The sequence below is a fragment of the Pectinophora gossypiella genome, chromosome 19 (genome assembly GCF_024362695.1).
Source record: "Pectinophora gossypiella chromosome 19, ilPecGoss1.1, whole genome shotgun sequence".
NCBI classification, from domain to species: Eukaryota; Metazoa; Arthropoda; class Insecta; order Lepidoptera; family Gelechiidae; genus Pectinophora; species Pectinophora gossypiella.
The window spans coordinates 11,227,181-11,253,221 of NC_065422.1; the positions used below are offsets into that span (position 1 = coordinate 11,227,181).

Below are 26,041 nucleotides of genomic sequence, written 5' to 3' on the forward strand. Positions count from 1 at the left end.
TTTAATTTTTTTTTTTTTTTAACTTTAATAACTTTATTTACTTAAAACAGGGTTCAGACATAATTTCTTAGTATAAGTAACGCATTATAAACTTAGTCTAGTGTTCACTAGTATCTGAACTAGGCCGAGCCTGTATCTCAGATACTAGTCCCTTCCTTGTGTACAATATAAATACAATGCGTAACAAACAGAGTGAGTATAAAGCGCAGTATATGGACCAGGAAAACAATAAGCAAGCATCACAAACATAGAGCATAGAGCAACAGGGACCTCCTTGGTTCATCACAAACAATCATCAGACCATTCTTATTTTACTGTCACAAACAAATTTTCAACCTTGTCATAGTTCTGTTGTTTTAGCCAAACTGTCAGTATTTGCTTACACGTGTAATAATTTTGCGGGTAAAATAATAATATTCTATTTAATTTATTGTAGAGCATGGGGGCAAGAAAGCAATTGAATGTATTAATATAGAATGTTTTGAATGTTATCGTGGGACATAATTTTATACTGGATAATCTGAACACAAATGTTTCAAATTTACTTGTCAAAAGTGGAATCATTTTGTTTATGATCCGCGTAAGACCATAATGTGTACTTTTCACGTACTTTTAATGGGACTTTACCATATTTAGCGTGTGACACATCTGCTCTCAAGTTTTTCAAGTTGGCAATGGGCATCTAGTATCACTATAGTAACATTATATAGATAGATAAAATACTTTATTGAGCACAATGGACACAAAATACAGAGATAAGGACAGCATCTCAGAACAATAACTAAAGCATAGAAGGAAGGCTAAAATAGCAACAGAACTCTATAATTCTGCTCTACTTTATCTTACGGAACCGGCGTAATGTTAGACAAAGACGCATATACAAAAATTGTTTCGTAATTTCGTAGGTTGTCACAAGTTTTTCATTGCCTAGTGTTGGGTTTCACTTTAGTATATGTCGATAAAATTAAATTTACTTACAATTAATGTCGATAATTTTTTTTACAAGATTTATTTTTGTAGGACGCAATTATCTTCTTCTTGATGAAAGGAGACTCTGTCTCTGATAGGTAAGTATCTAACCATTTTTGGATTATATTGTCTGGTTTATATTAGTTTGGAGCTGCAGCTCACATTCAGGAAGGAAATAAAATAGCCAACTGTTATCGTTTCATCGGTAAGTATTTTGTAATATTCGAATTTATTTATGATGTCATCCGCCGTGCACTGGTGTTGATCGACGTGCCGTGCAAATTGGAACCGCCGGGTCTAACCCGCACAGACGGTAAAAGGCCCGATGGGCTCACGCTCATACCCTAGGAGAGGGGGCGTGCTTTATTGTGGGACGCGATCTGCGCTTGCAGGGCCGGCTGCCGAGTGGGCCGCTACCCAAAAACTGGCGAAATATGGGAATTTAACACGGACCCACAATTTTGTCCCTTTTGCCGTCGAGACTTCGGGTGTGTGGTGCTCGGCCGTAATTACCATTTCATCTGTCTGATCTATAATGTTCAATGTAGGAATAGCATCGTCTCGAAGACGTCTCCACTTCGAATTAGGAACACACATAAATGAATCCGCAGTAAAATGTTTCGAGCAAATACGGCTGTACTTATTTGGAATAAAAAGAAAGAAAGTGCATTTCTTCGAGGCAATGACGTCATAAATCGTCTGAAACAGACGTATAAGGCCAATGTATGTATGTATTTGGAATCCAATTTCGTCTATTAATGCGAATTATCCATTCTTTCTCTTTGTTATCGTCTACAGGAAATCTAAAAATTAAAAGTATCGATAATTTTAGTACATCACTATGGACAATCAACATAACCTCAAATCAATTCCGTATTCATCGATGAAACGTATAATATAATGGATATCTCAAATATTTTATGCTACAAATCTATTCAGCAAAACATATTACTTTCCTAAAATTGTTCAGCAGTTCACATTTCACTAGAAAATTACAAAAAACTTACCGATGAAACGACAGAAGTTGTTGGCTATTTTCTTTTCTTCCTGAATGTGAGCTGCAGCCCCATACCACACAAGACATAATGTCACAGAGTCGAGACACTCAATTATTTGATATAAATAAAAGCTTCTTTCCATTTATTTGGAAAAATATTGTTAAATTATCACTTAAAACAATCTGAACACAAGACACTCGTAAACAAAGTTCACGCGACCGTGTCAAATAGTTCGGTAAATATAAGTAAAATCTTCTTATGTATGTTACTATGTATTTGGCCGAGTTAAAATGAGTCCAATAGGTCCAAATGACATTTCATGTTGTGACAACCTCGGAAAAAATGAAGCAAAGAGCGAATCATTTGTCCTTTTCTCACTCATAGTTTGGGTCGTAAGCTAGAAGAGAGCCGGTTTATAGTTTCTGAATTCTTATTTTAGCCTTCCTTCTATGCTTTAGTTATTGTTCTGAGGACAGCATATACAGAAAAGCACAACAGGCGGCCTTATTGCTCATGCAGCAATTTCTTCCAGGCAACCTATATATATATATATGTCAATGGCTCGCATTCAGAATACCATGATTATATTGTCATGAGGATTTTGTCATGTCCTTCAAGCCTGAATCCTCACTTTTGACAATTCTGATAGTAATCTATGTGGTTGTAGTGTAATCGTAAAACGGCCAATCCGTAGTAACATTGTAAGAGACAAATCTATTATAAATTCCTGTGATGTACGTAGACAATCTGGTCATTGGAGGAGCATCATAAGTTAACCATTCCGGTCTCATTTCTAGCATTGCTTCTTCATCTTTCAGACACTTGCCTACATGAATGAAAATTATTCCTGAAAGCAAAAAGCACTTAAATAAATGCGAATCCAAATTTTTTTATATTACTCTGTGAAGATAGAGACGCAAACTAAGCATTATTAAGAATTGGGATCGACTATAAAAATCAGTGAAAATACCACTAAACAGGGTCATACACCACGCAACTATTACGCTTACTGTTTCGTAATTTTTAATACTTATTTCTGACGTTTTTGTGTGAAGTAATGTAAGTAAGTAATTAATCGTTCCCAGCATGAATGAATAAGGACAATAATGCATTTAGTAAGTACCTGTTAAAACGAAACTTACTTCCGAACTTCTCATTTCTGAGTTTACATTTTTTGTCTAAAAATTCACAATAGGTTGGGAATGTTCTGTAATCGTGTTTGTCATCGTAATATCCATAACAATTAAAATGCCAGTGGTAGTATCCGCAGCTATGACCTAAATACGCGGGGTCGTTGTAAGGGTACAGGGTACACACTTGTCCCACTCTGAAAAGAGAAATGACAGAAATCAGAATCAGTAATTCAACGTAATTATCATAGATAAACTCATTGAAGGTCAATTTAACATTTGTTCAAGGTGTCGCGGACTCTAGTTGGGCAGCGACTGGCTGGTCTCCGGCCTGTCATAGAATTACATTTTTGTTTTAATTTTGATGTTTTTGTCTTCTGTTATCATTCTGCGGTGCTTCTTTGCTGTTACTTTATTTTTACATTATAATTTGGCTTTTCTCATATTATTTCGTTTTATTACCTACTGTCACGTGCGGCCGAGCAATAAGCCAGATATATTTTTGGTCCTTAAGATTTTCTTACACAGCATTCGTCGGTGCTTCAAACCAGCTAAAGCAATTTGGAGCAAACTATCAAATTGAGTGGCCTTATCCCACCTTTGACGCCATTCTTGGGAGGCTGCTTGTGAAATCGGTCAAATCTGCTCTATTTTCAACTCTTCGTGAAGTAGCTTCGAGGAAATACATCCTCTTCACTTTGTTGTTGGAAGCGGAGGCGCTCATCAATTCACGCCCGCTAACCTATGTGTGTTGGGAGTCATCATCGAATACCTCTTGCCTGGGTTCTCCACTCGACGATTCTGATCTTATAATATGTAATTGGACACACACGCTACGATTGGCGGACCATTTTTGGATGCGGTGAATAAAAGAGTATCTGTCTTGCTTGGCGCAACGACCAGCGGCGAAGCAGAATATACATCAGGGAAACGTCGTCTTTATTCCATCCCCAAATTGCTTCGGGACAGCTGGCTTTTAGGCAGTGTGGCGACTCTTGACCCAGGTGCGGACGGTATAGTGAGGGTCATGGATATTACGCTCCTAAGCGGGGCGTCAATGCGTCGCCCGACGTGAAGTTAATTCGTCTGCCGGTAGATCAGTCAATTGCACCAAAGGACTTAGTGCTTCGCACTGAGGGCCCAGGATGTCGCGAACTCTTTAGTTGGGCAGAGACTGGCTGATCTCCGGCCTGCCATGGAATGACATTTTTGTTTTAATTTTGATACGTTTTTGTCTTGTCATTCTGCGGTGCTCCCTTGCTGTTACTACATTTTTAAATTATATTTTGGCTTTTCTCATTATTATTTCGTTTTACTACCTACTATCAGGAGCCACCAAGCAATAAGTCTGATACACTAAGGGTTCACGTTTTTTTCGCGAGAATATCTCTTTTTCCCTACCTATTACAATAATTGATTTCGTTAAAATAAAGGTAGTTGTTTCGTTGGTTTCGTTTCGTGGTGGGAAATAGCCGTGAGTTTATGTATGTATATGTTCACAAATAGACAACAATAAAACAAAAAAATATATAAGTTTTAAAACTAAAACCGTCGGGATTACGGAAAAATCACAAGAAACATTTCTCCGACATTCTTCCGAATAGTCATGTTTAGAAGACAGCCGTGGTCGTATGCCATAAGCAAACTCTTTGGACAAACTGGAGTGACATCTCATTTAAATTCTGACCAGAGATTTAGAACTTCGGTTGGAACAGACGTGCATACACACATACTTACATACATGTATACTACGTACATCATCATGTCGTCCAAACCGTATCCGGCGACGGCGACTCCTAAATATCTATCCCGGGTCGAAGTTTGGTTACGCCAGCTACATCAGAGCCCACCACAATAAATACGTACATACATAGCGGTCAAAAATACAACCCTCCTTTTGCTTTGCCAAAGTCGGGTAAAAAAGGAAAACAGCTCTGTTAGGTGTGGGTACTTAGTTCATCTTGCGATGGATGTACCTCTGGGCTATAGTCGTGAGCTTATGTTATGTTAAAAAAAAGATATTGGCCTAATAAGTTCATTCCAAAATAAAAGTATGTCAATCAAATGTCAAAAAAGTGTAAGTACTTAGATATGAAACCAAAAAACTTGTACCGTTAAAATGATTAGTATTTGTTTAAAACAAAATAGCGTACATACTCTCTATACATGTAGGGACAGTCATCCCCGCAGATTTTTACAACTTTTTTCGACGTTGCTTTCTCTTTAGCTCGTTCAAAGTCCTCCAAAATCCAATCGCCTCCTTCCCAATACGGTTCATATCCAAAATTGGGACTATAGCGCTGCTCTATAGGAGTTGTGTATTGTCTCAATCTTTTTAGTATATCTCTGGTTCTTCCTTGGCCGCCTCCTGGGCCACCACCGTCGTTATCAGGAGGATCATGACCCCTTGACATTGACCCGCCACCAGCCGGAGGCCTTGAAAAATAATGTTAATGTTAGCTTGTGACCAGTTAAACGCTTTCGTCCGCGCTATTGCCGTGGCAGCATTTTGGGCTGATAAATTATAAATTACGTTCTTCGACACGAAAGAAGAAGACCAGTTAATAACCGCGAAAATATAAGTAACAACGTGTGTAAGATAGTACATGGGCATAGAATAAGGAATAATAATAGGTACGTATAGATCAGCATCACCGCTCCCCACCAGCGGCTGGGCTAGCTTAACCTCACCCTCTTCGGTCTTACTTTAGTCATAGAGTAAGGAATAATACACGTGTACATATACATATTGTGCAATATTCAAGGAACATGCGTTAAAACGGCATAAACATATACCTTGCATGGCATGGTTGTGGGGCATGGTCTAAGGCGGCAAAAGAATGAAAAATAATTCTGTAATAATAGGAGTGTTATAATAGAATAGACGCCAAGAAGAAGGTTCAGTTTATCCACGGTACCTTCTAAAATTACAATCAAAGAATTCAAGTTACGTACGCTCTGAGGGCACTCTTCCCTGGATAATAATTTCCAGGGTATCCAGGATAACCGTTCCCGGGATCACCATTTGCGGCATAATTATTTCCACGATATCCCCCTCCAGCATAACCATTTCTGAGATAACCGTGCCTCCGTAACCGCATTTTCATCTTCCGAGCATTCGATATTTCAAAGTTGACAAAAATACTATGCCCTATAAAAAAGCACATAAGATATTCTCATATCAATAATTTAAGAGCCACTCTCTTGTCGGTTTAGCATTCTCCATGCTACATTTTTAGGGTGAAATACGGCAGTGGTTTCCCTCTTGCCATCCGCTCCGCAGTAGGTACTCTGTCCGACTCGAGTGGGATGGCGCCCAAAGTAGACTATTTCAAAGCCGTACTAGGACCCTTGTACTCTGCCTCTGAATAGTACTGATAGTTACTGCTGCCTTCTGTCAGTTTCCAGGTTACAGTTTTTAAGTTTTTTTTTAGTTTTTTTTTTAGTTTTTTTTTTAGTTTTGAATCTACAGTAATTCCTAAGAAAACGGTGTGTTCAACGAAATTTCGTCGTTAATTTTAATGTTATTATTTACTTTCTTTACGTTTGGTGGAACAAATTTAATACACTTCGTTTTCGTAACATTTAGAACTAGGTTATTTACTGTAAACCAACTTAGAACCTGCGACACAGCGCTGTTTAACGAATTAATTTTCATGCAGCATAGAGGTGGGACAATAGTCTTATATTGTGGTCAACAATACCATAAGCTGCGAAACTTTAAAAATTTCATCAATATGGCAGTGTTCATCCTTTAAAAAAAGTAAATGTCCAGGCACCATTACAATAAAAGTAAGTACCTACTTACTTTCAATAAACATCTGTTATTTAGCATTATAAAATCAGCGCTGCCTAACTAACTGGTCTCCTCAGATATTTAGATATTTCATTTTGATTTTGAGCTCGCAGCGTTTACCTAACGCCTTGCCGGAAGTTTGCCCAAACGTATTATTGAAAGGTTGTTATTACCATTGGACGAGGGCTATCTGAAGAAAGGCAAAAGCACTAGGATGCAATAAAAGGAAAGGCCAAAAACGTATCATTGGATTAACAGCAGCGTTCTCTCTTTTCAATTTTCTTTTAAGTATTTGGGAGATTACAAAAATAGGTAAACATTTTGCAAATTCAACATCATAGACCAACTAATAGTATCTAGTGTCAACGGTAATGAGCCAGTTCACGGGTTAATAATATAAGAAAGAAAGAAAGTATTTATTATTGGAGGACGCCACAGTAACAATACAAACACAGAAGGAAGAAAAAAAAACTTACACAAAATCACATATTAACAGAAACGTAAAAGGGACAGAAAAATAATAACAAATATGTACGAGTGTAATTAACCAATGAGAATAGTAGTGTCACAGGAAAGAAAAATCTCCCATGACTCGACTGGTAGGGCCAAGGGAAACAGAAGGATCTGAAAAGCCCATATGGTTGCAATTCATCTAAAAAAAGCAATATTGCAATTTGAAATTTCATTACATTGCGCATTTACCCGACTGCGTTTTTATATGCGCATCGGCGCGTGGAACAACAATGTGCTTGTGTGTGAATCAACTGTGATGACTATTAATATTTGTAGTGCTATTGACAGTAATATGCATACTTTGTCTGTACGTAGTGTTAAACAATTGGATTTACCTGTTCAAAATGTAAAACAACAACACATCTAAGAAAACTTGAGAAATGTTTTTTTTTCCTATTTATCCCAGTGGCGTCTACCTAACGTTCACAAAAAGCCAATATTTTTTCAAAATGCCCTTTTGTCACGAATCATACAGAATCTTCTAAATATGTATATGTTACTGTAAAAGCTCGAACTACGGTAAATCTTAAGATTTAAGTGTAAGTCTTAGGATTTACCGATATGAGTTGGTAAATGTAAGTATTTCTGAAAATACGACGATTTTTTCGAGCTTTTACCATTTGAATTCAGTATATGCTAGGTTTTACCACTGTCAGCTGGTAGATGTTGGATTTAGGAATAAAACAATGAGTTATTTTTAATTATTTACTTTAATAAACCATTAGAAATAGGTACATAGTACTATAAAGGTGTCTGTATTATATAGTACAAGTCAATGCGCTGAGCACGTTATGACATGCTCAGTGCATTGATTTGCTTTTCAACATTTACCGTGCCATTAATATAAATCCTAAGATTTACCAACGGAATGGCGGTTAAAGTTCAAATCGAAAGCCTTTTACCACTAGGAATCAGTAGATCTTAGATTTGACTGGAATATCTTAGGATTTACTGCATTTCGAGCTTTTACAGTAACATATATAAAAGGAGAAACTGACTGACTGACATATCAACGCACAGCCTAAACGGCTAAACGTAGGCACTTGAAATTTGGAAGGGACGTAGCATAGGTACCGTAGAAGTGCACTAAGAAAGGAATTCCCGGAATTCCTACGGGAACGGAAATTAGCGGGAAAATCCTTTTGTATGAAAAATCTAAACCGTTTAAGTTAGACCCTTGAAATTTGATATGCACTCCCACACACTGAAAGATCTCTCTTTTATAACACGCCACGCGGACGAAGTCGCAGGCATAAGCTAGTCTAGTATAATTTAAAGTTTATGTGATGATACTTACATACTATATACTGAACTATTTCACTAAACAACATTTTTTTTTGCAATGACTACTGAAACTATATTCTAATGTTGATAAACCTAAAAATAAACGTAAATGTTTGCATTGTACTATTGATTCTTAATTGCTTTTCTATGCAAAAGTACCTACTGTTCGAAAAGTAATTCAATTAAAAATGACTGATGTTATGACGAAAAAAGCAATAAAATTACAGACTGGTATTTTCATTTAATTTTATGATAAATAAAAGTAAAGAAACTACACATACTTCTTATACCACCATGAGGGCATTCATTCTCGAGTAACTAAATTGGCTCAAAAGTCAAGTAACCTACATTTACACACGCGTTTAATTAAACACAGAAAAAACCTTTTATCATTTCTTAAGTATCAATATCCATATAATGTGTGTTTATCTGTTTGTTTCTCCGTCTTTCACGGCAAAACGGAGTGACTAATTGACGTATTTTTTTAAGTGGAGATAGTTGAAGGGATGGAGAGTGACATAGGCTGCTTTTTGTCTCTATCTAACCCCCGCTTCCTTAAAATGGAAGGTGGAAGTTTGTATTGAGCATTCCAAATTTTCAAGGTAGAAGCTAAAAATTGGTATGCGGCCTATTTGTGACTCACATAAAAAAAAAACATGGATCATTTTTTTTTAAATCTGCCCCAACTTCTTCAAGGGGTGAAATTTTATAAGGGACTTTTCACAGTTTTCAAGGTAGGAAGCTAAAAATTCGTACCTTAGGAAAGGAGAACCGTGTTACCCCGAATTTAACGGGAACGAAGCCGCAGGCTAAAGCTAGAGGTATTTTGATTGATGTTTCGGCACAGTTATAGAGGCTGTAAAAAAGTATTTAGAAAATAAATCGACAGTTCTGATATTTCTTCTCACATGGAAAAACTTGAACTTGTCTTTAATAGGTTCAGAGAATTTAATCTCAAGACGAATCATAAGACTGATACCAGCCACCCCCTAACAAAATTGATTTTTTGCATAGTGCAAAAATAAATGTAGATTATTTTTATCAACATTTACTGAAGTGAAAATCATAACACTAGGTAATGAAAAACCAGTAACAGCCTACGAAATTACGAAACAATTTTTGTCTCTGTCTTTGTCTAAGATTACCCCGGTTGCGTAAGATAAAGTAAGAGAGTAGGTAATAGAGAGTTCTGTTGCTATTCTAGCCTTCCTTCTATTATGCTTTAGTTATTATTCTGAGAGACGAAGGCGTTAGACGGTCCACTTTTTATTAGAAGTTTTTTTTTAATACAGTAGGTATAATAATTTTAATATTTTTTTCATAAAATCAATAAAAAATAATAACTGTAAAAAAATGTAATGTAAATTATTAAAGAACACAAACAGCCAACTGTATATGACGCCGTTGTGTAATTTTGAAACTTGCGCGATTAGAAATACCGTCAACAGATTTTATATTGTAGAAAAATAATTTCCTAGGCATTTTTTAACTAAGGTAACTTTAAGGAATCAGATGTGAAGAATTTGAAAGGAACACCATGAGGAAGAGATATCGTGCTTGCGAAGACGTATCATGTTTATACCTACCTACATAATTATTAAGCTTTATCAGAGAGGTGGGCAAGCGGCTATGGGAGCAAGGTGGCGACTCCCGGTCCGGGCATTACCTAGCGCAGCATATTTCCTTCGCCATCCAACGGGGTAACGCTGCGAGCGTGATTGGCACATTCGGTACAGTAAATTTATGATAGTGAGACTTGTTGAAAATATAATGTAATAAGCACACTAACATCCACCGTAACTAATCCAGGCGTTCAATAAGTTCTTTGTTGATTCTATTTTTCATTTAATAAAAGATATTAGGCACTGTTTTTACACTAACTCCGGAACCAGCTCCGGATTTGGTACTCCAATATCGTAATTCAGCAACAAGACAACCTTTTATGGTTTTACCAACCGGAACAGACGCAGAAGACAGTGAGCTGACCTCTGTAGCTTCAGCCATTCTTATGTGAACATTTATTATCGAGAAGCAATTGTTGTGTATGAAATTGAGCACCAAGATGAGATGCGAAATATTGGTGGCGCAGGGAAAATTGGTCAGATTGATGATTCGAAGTTTGGAAAAAGGAAATAAAACAGAGGTCGTCATTATAAAAGGTCACATATTGGCACAATCTAAGACAAGTGACGATCTGCGCTTGGAAGTGTGTCCCGACAATGTGCGAACTACAGAAGTATTGGCGTCACTACTTAATACAAAAAATATAGAGGTGAGCTCCATCATCCACATTATTTTTTGGAGCCTTTCAGAATGTGGCTACAAACACAAAAGGCTAAATTATAATGACCCCAGATTTGTGGCACCAGATAGGAGGCACACCTAGCGCAGTAACCAAGGCGAGGGCTAAAAAAACATTTAGACAAGATCAAAACAAGAAAAAATTCGTTGACTGACTTATGGAGTACTCTTGGTGAAGAAAGGTATAGGGACCCTTTTGAGGAGTTGAATTAGTGGTATGTTTTTTTTTTTTAAACAACTTTATTACAAACAACTGTGCACAGCAACTGACTGAAAACCAAATGATTGAGAAGGCCATTCTTCAATCCCAATGTATTATCCTACAGAGACATAACCTAACCTAACAATTTCAATGCATAGTCAATTCACCTAAGACACCACAACAAGTTCTAAACACACCAATAAATTAGTTTCATTTTCAAATATTTTTTTTTTTGTCTTTTTGCATAAATAGGTAGGTGTTTGTGCAATTTAATTGAATTTGTATGAAGTGTATTTCTGTTGAGATGTTGGTTTCTTGTCAGGTAAGTTTGTTGCTTTATACTTATAGGTATTTTACTTTATATATTTTTTAGGCTGACACACCCTTGACTTATTTTAAATAAGTTATTTACACCAGAACTATTCAATGTTTATCTTTAAATCATTGTAAAGATTTAGCTGTAGGTAAGCATGCCTAATTAAATAATCTGTTAACAAAATTGCTGCCAAAATTTACCCTAGGTATTTGATAACAAAAGGAATTCTATCACAATTAAGATTTGGTTCTTTGTGCAAATTTCTGCCTAGTAGATACTTCCAATAACATATGCTTGATTGATATTGATGAAACTTTTTTTCTGATGTAGGTACAACAGGACCACAAAACAACTTATTGACAGAGCCTAATCCCTGATATGAGGATAATCATCTGAATGGATGGATGAAGTCAGAACTCGAGCACTACTTGAGAAGTATAAAATCATAACAAACAAAGTACAAAGAAACAAGGAAAAGACACATAGAGAAGAGTTTTGTTTGATACCATCATCATCATCATGTTGATACCATAAAACTGAAATATTATGATAGCATAATGTACAAACACTGAACACTCTTCACGGTGTGACGATCACATTTTTATTTATTACTTTTGTTTTATATTCTACACTTTTACTTAACGCTAACCTAAAATTCCGCTCCACGAAAACATAACCTAATTCAAAACGGGCAATAATTATGTTACTTTGTGTTTCAAATATACATCGAATGTATAGATACTACGTGTGTTTAATTAAGATTATTTTGTTGAAACATGCAAACCGACCAGACCACACTTGACAACAATGGAGCTATACGCTGCCAAAATTACTAGAATATTAGACCACAGAGAAAGAGATAGGAAATATATAAAACACAGAAGAATAATTATTAAACCAAGAAAACGAAGTCACTTAATAAAGGCACGGTCCATAAATAATAAGTTTTCGATTTTGATAAATAAAATAAAAATAAAATGATGGACGCTCGGCTTTCAATTTTTTTTTTTTGTTTTCCCCGAATGGTAAGGCAAAGGGAACTATGCCCATACAGCCATGTCTGACGTATTTTTTTTCTTGATGATTAATGAAATGATGAAAGGTGATGATGATGAAACCTAAGCCCCCACCCTCGGAGTAGACTCCTACTCCGACCCCAAAGGAGTAACTCAAAAGCCCGCATAAACTTTCGAGTTATGAAGCGGCTTCCTGGCAAAAAGCGAAAATAGGCAGATACACTTTGTTCCTTGAATACTCCAATATAATAACACTCGCGAATGTCTTCCGACTAACTTAATGCGATCATTAACCACAAAACACCACTTCGTATTAATTATTTAGATTATTCAATGAAGAAAGCAACTATCCCGTTGCCGTTCCCACCAAAAAGTAGACTATCCTATCTATAGACTATATCTTATTTTTATTTTCTTTTTGGCGTGATTTCAATCAAATTATAAAATATCAAAAACAATACCTATCAAAAAAATATCCATCAAATAGGTCTTATTTTAAAAACTTAATTCATTCATTGTTTAAGGCTTTAATAGTACAAATAAAGATATTATTATTTTCTTGTAAGGTTAATGTTATCTCAGCTTAATGCTGGTATGTGTATGATATTTACGGGCTGGCGCCAAGTAAATAACATAGGTATTATGGATTTGCAACTGTTGTGGATGTGTCGCATTCCTCTGTTTGGAGGAACTTTCTAACTATCCGGCAGGTGTTCAGAATTGAGGCTTTCTATAATTATTATTATTATAATCTTCTATCTATCGAGTTCTGAGATCTATCGCGTGGGTTGTCAGTTGGATGACCAATCCCAGCTGATCGATCTCCTGTCATGAGTCATGAGCACGATGCACGTAACGACCAAGCACTTACATGAGTAAGTAGTTCCTTTATGGACTCTTTGGTAAGTAGTAACCGGGCCCAACGGCTGAACGTGCCTTCCGAAGCACGAAATTGTTTACGCAATCATTATTCTCCCGGGTAACATAATCATTAATATTTACATCAATGTTCTCTCGTATCAGGGTGACATAGTGAAAAACCCTGACATTATTGCTGTTCGTACAGCAGCGCAGAGCGATTTTATTAAATTTCTCGTTTCCTGCACGGGACGCTCGGTGCGGTACCAAATTTGTGTGTAATTATGTATTGAGCTAACAGCCTCCGTTGTCTAGTGGTTAGAGCGTGAAGCTCATGATCTGGAGGTCCGGATTCAATTCCCGATGGGACATTGTCGGAATCACTTTCTGAGACTGTCCTTTGTTTGGTAAGGACTTTTCAGGCTTGAATCACCTGATTGTCCGAAAAAGTAAAATGATTCCGTGTTTCGGAGGGCACGTTAAGCCGTTGGTCCCGGCTATTAGCCGTAAAAACGCCTCCACCAACCCGTATTGGAGCAGCGTGGTGTAGTATGCTCCATACCCCCTCCGGTTGATTGAGGGGAGGCCTGTGCCCAGCAGCGGGACGTATATAGGCTGTTTATGTTATGTTTGTTATGTATGTATTGAGCCGTTTACCGCGGCGTGGCAGATACCTACTACGGGTTCTGACGTAGCGAAGGCTATCTTCGTATCGTAGATAAATGTGGTCGGTTCGCGCCGCGCGCATAGCAATCCCAAACGGTAGGCGCTAGACCGCTGGGCCTTTTAATCTAACTACCTACTTATCAGTAATCTTATTCTCTGGTGTCAGGGTTACTATTGAGCCGCCAAAGGCCCCTGACTTGACTCATGTAACGACTACTTACTTACATCAGTAAGTAGTAACCGGGAACAACGGCTTAACGTGCCTACCGAAGCACGGATCTTACTTTACCTACCAGTATCGAGCAATTATATTGTCATACATTTTAAAATACCTACTAAAACTGTTTACATAAGTACCTACTTAGGAAGGTTAGGTAAAAATTAATTGGCGTAAAACCTAAGAGCATCATAATTACTAAGCGTGAATATTATTAGTATGCCATTAAACAATGCGTTGCACAGTCTTCATGTTATTATGTAAGTACTAAATCCATATAATACCTAGGTAGGTATCTATAATCATAAAATCAGAATTAAAGATATTTATAACATTATAAATATTAAATACCAATGCAATAAACTACGTGGAATCATGACATCGCAAAATTATCTTAGAAACTATTGTTTGTTGCAAATAAATATCCGGTGCAATTAAAAAGCAACACGGCAACCTCCGCGTAGTACAACTAAAGTAAGTATTTAATAAATAATTTTACGTTGTTACATACTTAAATTGGTTACATACATAAGCTCCAACTAGATATTTGCAAACAGACATAGATTGTAGGATATTTTCCGGGTAACACGATAGATGTTGACTTCCGGTGCTCTGAAATTCGCCTACTAATTGACAATGGCCCCGATTCCTGCAGACACCGCCTAATTTTATTTTAAGTTATATCCGTCATTTTCATATCCGTCGAAAAGGAAAGGGACGGATGATTCACAGCTCTTAATTTTAGGAAGAATGAGTAAATGAATGAATGACCCGGGCGAATCAAAAGGTACGTCGCTGGTATGCAATCCGTTTGACGTGCTGTCTACTTAACTGTGTCGGGTTATTGACGGATGTAAAATTTTTAGACGGTTGGTTTAGATTTGTGCTTAAAATTGACGTGTGTTCCATAAATTTTATGCTTGTCGATTACCCGTCCCTTTCCTTTTCGGCGGATAAGAAAATGACAGATATAACTTAAAATAAAATTAGATGGTATTTACAGGAATTAGCACCAATTTCTTACAATATTTTAGGTACGTTAGCGGCGTACTCTATTGGTTGGGATGACGTAAAGTTCACCAACATAACGGACTTGTTCGGCATCCGTCCAAACAGCCGCAGATCCGGACGACGGGACAACAATATGCTCAATGATAAGAAATACGTTTTCGATCTAGAAACGCTCGACCTTAAAGAGTTCGACAAGAACTTGGACCGCTTAGCTTCCGAATATAACAACACCAGTGAAAAGGAACTGGAATTAAACATGAACCAAACACTTAGAATGTTTAACAACACGCGAAGGCTACAATTGCCCCACGCGTACCACGTGCCCAGGAACCCGCCATACTTGGACTGGAGGGACGCTATGGACTACACCATAGGACGGAAGACGGCAGACAACATGTTGACACTTATTTTCATGGCTCGACATAAGATAAGGGAGATGGAGAGCCATCCGCTGTTCAGCCGGTCGGATGTAGCTTACAGATTTGCATATCTCTACATAAAGATGCGCAGGTTACGGTTAGGTAAGATATAGCATTCACATACTCATAGAGCCGGTACTGCGTTCGCGTGCCGGGGCGAGAATTTTAGTCATCATCTCCCTAGCACTATCCCATTTTTCACAGGGTCCGCTTCCTAACCTGAAGATTTGTCAGGTCCTGTTTTTTACAGAAGCGATTGCATGTCTGACCTTCCAAGCTGCGAATGGAAAACCATCTCAATACCTACATGTTAGGTCACATACCTCCGAATACATTTCTCGGGAATATGGGTTTCCTTACGATGTTTTCCTTCACCGCTGAGCACGTGATAATCATTTATGATTCAAACGTGAATTCCAAAACAAATTCGACAATCATTGGTTTAGGCCTGTGCGGGATTCGAAGGTGCGACCTCAAAGTGAGAGGTTCTACCGTGTGCGTGTTATTTGCATCTAAGTACTTCAACATACCTAATTAAATTACTTTTTAGGTATTCACGATATATGGACATGGCAAGATCATTATAATCCAAAACGGGGTTATTTTTGGAGTGGGAAGATCTATTGGCCTGACCCTTTTATCGTTTTGCATGCGAGAGCGACGGCTATGCATACGGACTTCACCTACTATTGGTATGTCACTGTCCGTCTTCACGAAATGTGGTGCAACAGAAGCCACGTCTTTATGACGAAGCCAAGCACCACTGAAGCCACCTCGTCGACAACCACCTAAATATAAATTCATAAATACCAACCTAATAATTCGTTTATTTTTTTACGGTTCTGACACCCCTTACATTGACCCTTTTAATTTTATTGTTTTTAGCAGTGTGTAATGAATGTAATGGCCCCGATTCCTGCAGACACCGCCTAATTTTATTTTAAGTTATATCCGTCATTTTCATATCCGTCGAAAAGGAAAGGGACGGATGATTCACAGCTCTTAATTTTAGGAAGAATGAGTAAATTAATGTGTCGGGTTATTGACTGACGTAAAATTTTTAGACGGTTAGTTTAGATTTGTGCTTAAAATTGACGTGTGTTCCATAAATTTTATGCTTGTCGATTACCCGTCCCTTTCCTTTTCGGCGGATAAGAAAATGACAGATATAACTTAAAATAAAATTAGATGGTATTTACAGGAATTAGCACCAATATGGAAATATTTTTTTTTTAGTTTTTTATTTTTATATCTCTATCGTCTGTCTCTCAATGCCCTTTTTCTCGGGAACGCGTTGAAGTATCAAGTTGAAATTAGTGTTCAATACTTGTCTGCGGTGAGCTGTGGTAGCCGAGTGGTAGAACGCTTACCTCTCACTTCGAGGTCGCAGGTTCGAATCCAGCACAGGCCTAAACCAATAATTGTCGAATTTGATTTCGAATTTATGTTTGGATCATAAATTATTATCACGTGCTTAGCGGTGAAGGAAAACATCGTGAGGAAACCCACAATCCCGAGAAATGCATGTTCGGAGGTATGTGACCTAACCTGTATTGCGCTGGATTTTCCTTCGCGGGTTGGAAGATCAGACAGGCAGTCTCTTTTGTAAAAAACCGGACCTGTTAAAAAAATCTTCAGGTTAGGTAAGCGGACCCTGTGGACAACGGAGTAATGGTAGGGGGATGATGACTTATGTCTGCGGTGCCTTGAAGCTGTGAAAAAACATCAAATTTCTAAATCAACGTAAAGTAAAGATAGAGTCATTTTTAGCCTTAGGTATCTATTCTCATACATTTCGTTTGAGAATCAAACGACGGGGTATTTCCCATAGACTTAGAAGAATCTCGAAATTTGGCAAAAAGGATTGACTGGAAAATATCCGAAAATGTTAGTTGTACAATTAAAAAAACATAAGGTTTTACTAAGTATTACAAACTTACTCATATTTGCAGTTGGGGTGTCAGCGCATTTTTAAACCTTTAGGCTGCCTGTCCATTTAAGCGGCGCGAGCTTGCGGAGCGGTTAAACGGATAAATATTAACCAATAGGATTAACCAATCTCTGTCCACTGCAGCTGAGCGGAGTTTTTATGCAATCCTATTGGTTAATATTTATCCGTTTCACCGCTCCGCAAGCTCGCTCCGCTTCAATGGACAGGCAGCCTTAGTTCATCTAGGATCTCATGTGGATGGTGAGATCATTGACCGCACCCATCATCCCTGGTACTAGATACTATTATCCCTGAACAAAAAAGTATATTTACTTAAGTAATTATGTAGTTGTTTCGTGAGCTATGTCAGAGGATTACAGCACGGCTAGTTGTTTGACTAAGTACAAATCAAATCATTTTATTTGCGAGAACACATAAAAATACAAACAGGTGGTAAAATAATTTACATAACAGTGTTGTGATGTGTACAAATATAAAAAAATAAATAAAAAAAATTTGAACACCCAACTACACGCACGCGTAGTTTACGTTTTCCAATGTGGCATCTCAAAGGGCAGAATCTCCACAAACCCACAGAGTTAGGTCCTCTTTTCGTGGTTTTTATTCCAAAGCCAAAGGTCCCTGATAGGTAACGACTACATTCTTACTTCAAAATTTCCGGGACCAACGGTTTAACGTGCCTCCCGAAGCACATAAGTTAAACTTACACAATGTCAGGTGTTCACGGATTTCACAGTATTCTAAGATTTTATCTTTCTACCTACGCTGATGACAAACAGTGGTAAAAAAAATATATATCAGCATTTTTTTAGGTAATTAAAATTATAATTCAAATCAATTGTACATAGCGAATTCACCCAATACATTATCATCTGGATACTTATCAGCGCCGCGTTTAAGCACAGGCAACATTATAGCCACCACAAAAGGACACTATTATTCGTGCAATTAATTTTAACTTAATATATTGAAAATAGTAAAACTAAATCGATTTAGTCTAAGTAATAGATAATATTCGATAGTTAGGTATTGGTATATAATGTATTGGCCACAAACAGAGAACACAGTTCTACACAAACTAGTGGCGGTTCCGGCGACTGATTTTTGTGTACTCTTTCTTAAAACGATTGCTTTTCCATAACGTCCATGCCACCATACTATGCCCCGGTAGCTGTACTGTACAGTCACGAGTACTAATATGTCTTTGAAACTATGTCACATTAACTTTTTTGACAAATTAAACCGTAGGTCTCATTAAATGTCAAATATGATAGTGCAACAGGGTTCTAAAGTGGGTACATGATATTGCTCATAACCGTACCGCCTAAGTATACAATGAGCTTTTGATCAAGCCCTTCAAGTATTGATAGGCCACGATCGTTAATAAAAAATAAACTAATAATAGGTATCGAAAGTTTATCAATAGTCCTTGCAATAGTCAGAAACAATACTATTGATAAACATTGCTTTAAAACGATACTGGCCCCCATTCCTGCACACACCTCCTAATTTTATTTTAAGCTATACACGTCATTTTCTTATCCGCCGAAAAGAAAAGGGATGGACGATTGACAACTATTAATTTTAAAATGAATGGATAACCCGGGCGAATAAAATAGGCATCCCGCTGATATTCAACCTGTTTGACATTTGCTGTCAACTTAATTCTGTCGGGTTGTTGACCAATATAAAATTTTGATAGCGGTTCTTTTATTTCTGCCTATAATTGACGTGTGTTCCATTAATTTGAGGCCTGTCGATTTCCTGTCTCTTTCCTTTTCAGCGGTTCCGTCTACTATTGCTTCTGACTATTGCAAGAACTATCAATAGTATTGAAACCGTCGATAGTCTCGATAGTCCTGGCAATAGCCAGAAGCAATATTATCGATAGTATATTATTATATGATTTTCAAGGTCATTTATGGAATGTCAAACTATCGATCAGCAAAGTATCTCAACTACAATTCGTCTTTAACTAGCTTCAACATTTCGTCATCTTCCTCGCTCCACTCATCAGGGTTACTTGACATTTGGCCCAGCGCTTCCATCCTCCTTTCCATCGTTACTTTATCCAAAATATGTTCCATCTGCATATGCATACAATCATTGAACGTTGACGCGTATTCGCACACCTCAAATATGCCTTCAACAGTGCTCGAACAGTCATCTACAGCCATCTGCAATCTCTTCATAACCTCACTGTCTTCGGCATAAAACGCTTTATTTACCTCTAGAAGGTTTTTCACTTGGATCTTATTGTTCTGTAATATGGCATTTCTTTTCAAAATGCAGGCGACGAAGCATTTCCCCTGCATGGTTGATTGAGGTATTCTTTTCAGGAAGTTTTCCACATCCACCATGGAGGCTTTAACCTGACGAGCGCATTCCGTCAAGTTCTTCCTGAAGGGTTCCACTTCTTCATTCAACTTATTTATCTTCTTTATATGTTCCTCTTTCGTCATCGGCGTATACGATATCACCAAGTAGAACGCTGATACGAACAACAGAAATAATAATATTGACACAATATTTGAAAACGTCGAATTCATTGTGTCTTCTTTCACTTCAGATTTTGCCTGTCTTTTTAGTTTGGCGACTTTCATGCTTCTGTTTCACGTTGACACGTTATTGTACGACTAATTGGCTATTAACACCCTACTGACGTGTTTTTGCTCAAGTGGCATACGGCGTGTACTATTTTTTATTGAGTTCGTAGGCAATAAATACGAATATCGATAACAGTTTGGCGTATCGAAAATGTACGACACGAGATCGTTACTGAGCGGAGTGTGTTGTAACAAACGACTAAACAATTAACTATAACAAGCAATAAACATCCTCTCGTGTTTTCACTTTCCAAGGAATGCATACATATGTCCTTAAACTCATACCCGATATCCCTAACGAGGTGGGCAGAGCCACAAGTAGATACCTAATCAGAACATCAACCTTCTTTTTTGTTGTGACTTATTGTAGATTTGGATATTGTAGATGTCTTATTGTAGAATGGGGAGCGCTGAAGGCTCTTACCCGGTACAAAATTCAAGACAACAGGCCTGAGGGTGCCCAGTTGGGCACGAACCTCGGCTCAGGGCGTCGTCTGAGAAGAAGAATATTTGAATAAATTAATCAGCCGTAGTGGGTCGATAGCGATAAGCGCTGAATGAGGGAAATCGTCGACCACGCCAGCGAGGTCGGTATCGGGGTTCTGAAGTGTTTGGTGTCGCGAGCTGATTGGCCGCCTCTATGCCTAGAGTAATCAGGTCGTTGGGATCGTATATTACGTCCTTCGGACGCCGATACCTTTCAATACCACAATAAGTGGGATGTACTTATTCGGAAGTACCTGGGTAGAGCGGGCGAGATGTTATTAGGCAAATCTTTTAGCGATCATATCCAGCTAAATGAGCTAGGTAGGTACTGCCTTCGTTCGTTTCTGGGTTTTATTAGACTTTTTAATCCAAATCGGTCCAACAGCGTTGTAAAAAAGTACCAGACAGTTGGAGCTCCTTTCGCATAATATTTAGTAGATCAATATAGATAGAGGTGATGTTAACATAATATTTATCTATTTCGTTACGTGAATCATCTTGGCTTTGTTAAATGTATGGGAATGAGAATTTTGGTTTGTATGTCAAAATCATTCCACTTATACAATTATTAACTACCGCAAAAGTAATTAGAAACAGTATACATATCAGAAAGGTTAATTAACAACTTTCACATTAACGACCTCCGTGGTCCAGTGGTTGAGCGTTGGGCTCACGATCCGGAGGTTCTGGGTTCCATTCCCGGTGGGAACATATCACAAAAATTACTTTGTGGTCCCTAGTTTGGTTAGGACATTACAGGCTCATCACCTGATTGTCCGAAAGTAAGATGATCCGTGCTTCGGAAGGCACGTAAAGCCGTTGGTCCCGGTTACTACTTACAGATGTAAGTAAGGAGTTACATGAGCCATGTCTTAACCTTTGGCGGCTCAATAGTACCTAACCCTGACAGCAGGGGTGATGGAGTTGGTAATCTACCTCACAACCCACACGATAGAAGAAGAGACAGTTTTATTTAGAATAGGTAACGTCATATACGGACATACCATTCAAAAATCTCATTCAGCCGGGACTGCATGACAAGCGCCTCGCGCGGCGCGAATTATATAGAGCGCTTCGACCAAAGGACCGTTTGGCGTCCATCTACGTAGATAGCACTCGTATCGTTTATTGGTCCAAGCGCTCGATATAATTCGCGCCGCGCGCGGCGCCGTTGTCATGCAGTCCCGGCTGGAAAAGGAACATACATACATACATACATAAACTCACGCCCGTAATCCCAAATGGGGTGGGCAGAGCCACAAGTAATCAAAGACAACTTGCAGCCACTGTTGATACGAAGTCCTAAGATGGATATGATGAACCTTATGGTGATAAGGGATCAGCCTATCGCCCATAACATTAGTCCATCATGTTAGAGAACGCAATCCCTCTGTCGGTTTTTACGACATGCCCGGGAAGACAAGCAGCTGAACGTGTTCTATGTTTTTTATTTGCTCCCAGAACAGCATAGAAGCACCGCTGGAAAAGGAAAGGGACGAGTAATCGACAGGAATAAATTTACTTAGACACATTTTTTCTCGTTCATTTATTTTATACTAAAACTAATGAGGGACTTTCCAGACTACATTCCTCAAGAACAATGCAGATGGCGCTGTGAAGATTTTCCTTCGTTTAATTTTCTAATTTCATGGGTAACAGACATATATGCGTTTTATCAATATTTTTGAACATAAAACATGATGCTTTTTATGACACATATAATTCTGATCAAAATCATCATCAGCCCATTAACGTCCCCACTGCTGGGGCACGGGCCTTCCCTATGGATGGATAGGGAGATCGGGCCTTAAACCACCACGCGGGCCTATTGCGGATTGATGGTTATTAACGACTGCTAATGCAGCCGGGACCAACGGCTTAACGTGCCTTCCGAAGCACGGAGGAGCTCGAGATCAAAACTTTTTTTTTTGTGGTCACCCATCCTATGACCGGCCTCTGCGAAAGTTGCTTAACTTCAACAATCGCAGACCGAGCGCGTTTACCGCTGCGCCACCGAGCTCCTCAATCCGAGCTGATCAAAATAAAAAGAAGCAATATAAGTAGCAACATAATTATATACATAATGTGATCCAAATATCAATCAACATTATATATGCTTCTACCATTACATTGTATTTTTGAATAATTATGTACTCGTAAGTACCCGAGTAATGAGAAAATAGACAAATATATCGTCACTGAAAAAGGCAAAATTACGTAAACGCCAAAATGCCATTTCAAGAAAAAGCCGTTTAAAGTATTTTTTATCATAACTTCTTATCCATTTATCCAATTTTGATGACGTCAACGTAAGATTACATTGTTTTTCATTTTCTATGTCTAGCAGTAACATATTATAACATAGACTGCTATTTTAGGATATTTTGGCGCTTAAGTAATTTTGCCTTATCAGGGACCATATCATGTTAAATCTCAGCGCAATCGATATTACTTTTGGGGAACGCGGTCCGTAAAGTCCTTCATTACAATAAAATACTTAACACTATTTATACAATCACTTTTAATAATATCACATTTAACGTTTTCTATTTTTGTCACATAGGTAGGCATATAGGTAATAGAAAACAAATGAACATCGAATGTTGTTTACTAGTGTAAGTACAACTCTCTCTCTCTCTCTCCAAACAGAATGTTATTATACAGGGAGTTAGTGACGTCGTAACGAAAACTGAGGGATGACTCAGACCGTGATTCTGAGTTGATATAAGTGGTATTTTCCGTCGTATATAGATGCGGCGACACATTCTTTATGAACATTTATGTAGAAAGTATTACAAATGACTGAGAAATACACTACTTTGCTATACGCACGTTACTTCATACAGTTTGTTGTATATTATTCTCATCCTGCTCTTGGTGTGCCGTACCCTTTATGCTCCCAGACTAGATATAGCGTGTACGGTCACGAGTACTAATAAGTACACTTTGAAACCATGTCACATTAACTTTTTTGACAAATTATACCGTAACTCTCATTAAATGTCAAATATGAATGCGACAGGGTTCTAAAGTGGGTACATGATATTGCTCATGACAGTACTACATCGTTGATCGCTGTGTGTTTTTACATCGACGCAACGTCTTGGCGGGGGCACTGCCGCCATGCCGTGCCCTCTGATTGTGTACCGTTTTACAACCCTACCAACAAAAGGCACCTATCACTCAATTGTCTGAATGACTCATCTACTTGTCACAAAATCTCCAGAGAGACTAGCCAAAGTGTTTTACGACGTTTTGTTAACGCTACGTTAGCCTACTTCTGATGGCTATGGAATTAACATAAGACAATGTAATAATGTCGCGTGATTTGCATATTATTACGTCTGATCCATTATCATTGTATTTCATTGGTTTACTATATTTGTTAGCGTCAGTTACGGATATCGAAAAAGTTCATCTAGATGCTCGCCAAATCGCAGTCGCCATTACTTAGGTGCAAACCCTACAAAAAGTTTGGTATCTTTTATTATTCGAGTTCCATTCGAATTCAATAAAAACCTGTCTCAAAAGAGGTAGTAATTGTTGCCTTACATAAGTAGATATCTATATATAAACGTCGGCGAATCAACTTTTTAATCGTAAACAATTTAACAGTAAGGTAGGTAACTTTTTCAATGGAATTTGACTCATAATTCTATAGTAGTAGAACTCGTACAAAGATCAAAATCTACATAGACAATTTACAATTAGGTTAGTACCTAGTGTATAGTAAGTCAATGCAATTAGGTAAGTACCTATAAACAGTACAACGATTAAGTAGGTAACTCACATTTAACCAAAATATGAAATCTACAATGAACATTCTAAAATCTAAAATAATTTTATACAAAGTCATTCTTTGAGACCTTACAGAGAGATATTTTTTTATTATTATTTTAATTTATGAATTAAGTACCTGGGAACACAATTAACACAATTTTCTTTTTTCCCACGATGAAAGTAAAGTACGAGGGAAAGCATTGACGCTCCGAATGAGTCATTCTTCTTACAATCATGTTTTAAGCCCGAGCAGACATTAGGTACATGATTACAGCGTGCTAACACTTTCGTGAGCCACAAAAAGTAGCTTTCACTTCTGCATCCCATTGCAAAACAAACATAACCTCGATAGGTTCGCTCGTTTCGCCGGCTGAGTGAATCAATCATACCAAACACGGTTAGGTAATTTTCTTAACTCTCTTCGGCCTCCACCAAAACAGGAAGACTAGTCTGCTGACATGGAGACGACCTCGAGGTGAACGCCGACATCCATGTCTCCACTTCCCTCTCGGAGCACAGAAACTTCGCCGATATCGCGTTGTCGTAACCTTTTTGCCGGACAACGAAACCGCTGTTCTCTGCTCGGTCAACCATGGTATTCCTCAAGTTGACGACGCCGATCGGCTTTGACAGCCGCTTCCTCGGGTATATCACAGCGAAGTGCTCCAAAGACGTCCTGTACACAACCACCCGCACGTCCTGTCTCATCCCGCCGGGGCCCAACAGCACCAAAAAGCCGGATTTCACCTCCGCATCGCATGTTTTCTTTTTAAAACTAGGGCTGAAGTGTTCCGCCCGACACGCTGACATAATATCGGTCGGCATTACACTGTTGTTGTTTTAACAATGCGATTCACATAACAATCTCGCGGCACACACGCAGCGCGCAACGCGCCCTCCTAACACAAGCACGAGTAGGTACTAAAGTCATTTTGCGAATGGCCTCTATTTATAACCTCGGAGAGCCGACGTTGGGTCGGGAGTTTTCGGCTGTGATCGTTATTTTGCGTTCACTTGAAGGCTTGGGAGGTTACAACGAAATGTTAACTCGGCTGAGTGAACTGACGCGTCTCCTGTGGGAGGATGTGGGGACAAATTGACTTTCGAAACTGGCACGGTTGTCATGGGTCGCAGTCGGTCTCGGTCGAGGGAGCGTCGAGGTTAACCTTTGCTATGAGACTATTCACACCGAAATGGAATTGGGAAGTAGCCTGACTCATCCGTTTGATGTAGAGTCCCGCTGCACTCTAGTTTCGGACAATGAATTTTATACAATGAGCTTTGTACAAATTTTATGGGAATGAAACATTTCTCTTGCAATGTTACTGTCAAATAAGTAGACTACCTACCTATAGTCCGACATACAAAAAGTGATTAGATACAGTAGATAGGTACCTACCCACTTAGTTAAAAATGAATGTACTTATTATTCATCCGGTGAATGTTGTATTGCATGAATTGCATTTACTTACACGTTTTATACAAGTGATCAGTACGTCTGCCATAAATGCTTTGCTATCTG

General features: G+C 38.2%; 1 protein-coding gene and 1 long non-coding RNA gene across 2 annotated transcripts; both read right to left on the reverse strand.

Annotated features, from left to right (window-relative positions):
• Window positions 1–774: 774 nt before the first annotated feature.
• Window positions 775–6,236, reverse strand: LOC126375759 (uncharacterized). The gene is made up of 5 exons (XR_007567645.1): window positions 6,053–6,236; window positions 5,255–5,533; window positions 3,110–3,294; window positions 1,977–2,814; window positions 775–1,772 (listed from the first exon to the last, which is right to left on the reverse strand). It is a non-coding gene; the product is annotated as an uncharacterized LOC126375759 (long non-coding RNA).
• A 13,340-nt stretch (window positions 6,237–19,576) lies between these two features.
• LOC126375400 (uncharacterized) lies at window positions 19,577–20,250 on the reverse strand. Its single transcript, XM_050022307.1, has one exon. It carries the CDS (start codon window positions 20,248–20,250, stop codon window positions 19,606–19,608), a length of 645 nt encoding a protein of 214 aa, XP_049878264.1. The 3' UTR covers window positions 19,577–19,605.
• Between the last annotated feature and the right edge of the window lie 5,791 nt (window positions 20,251–26,041).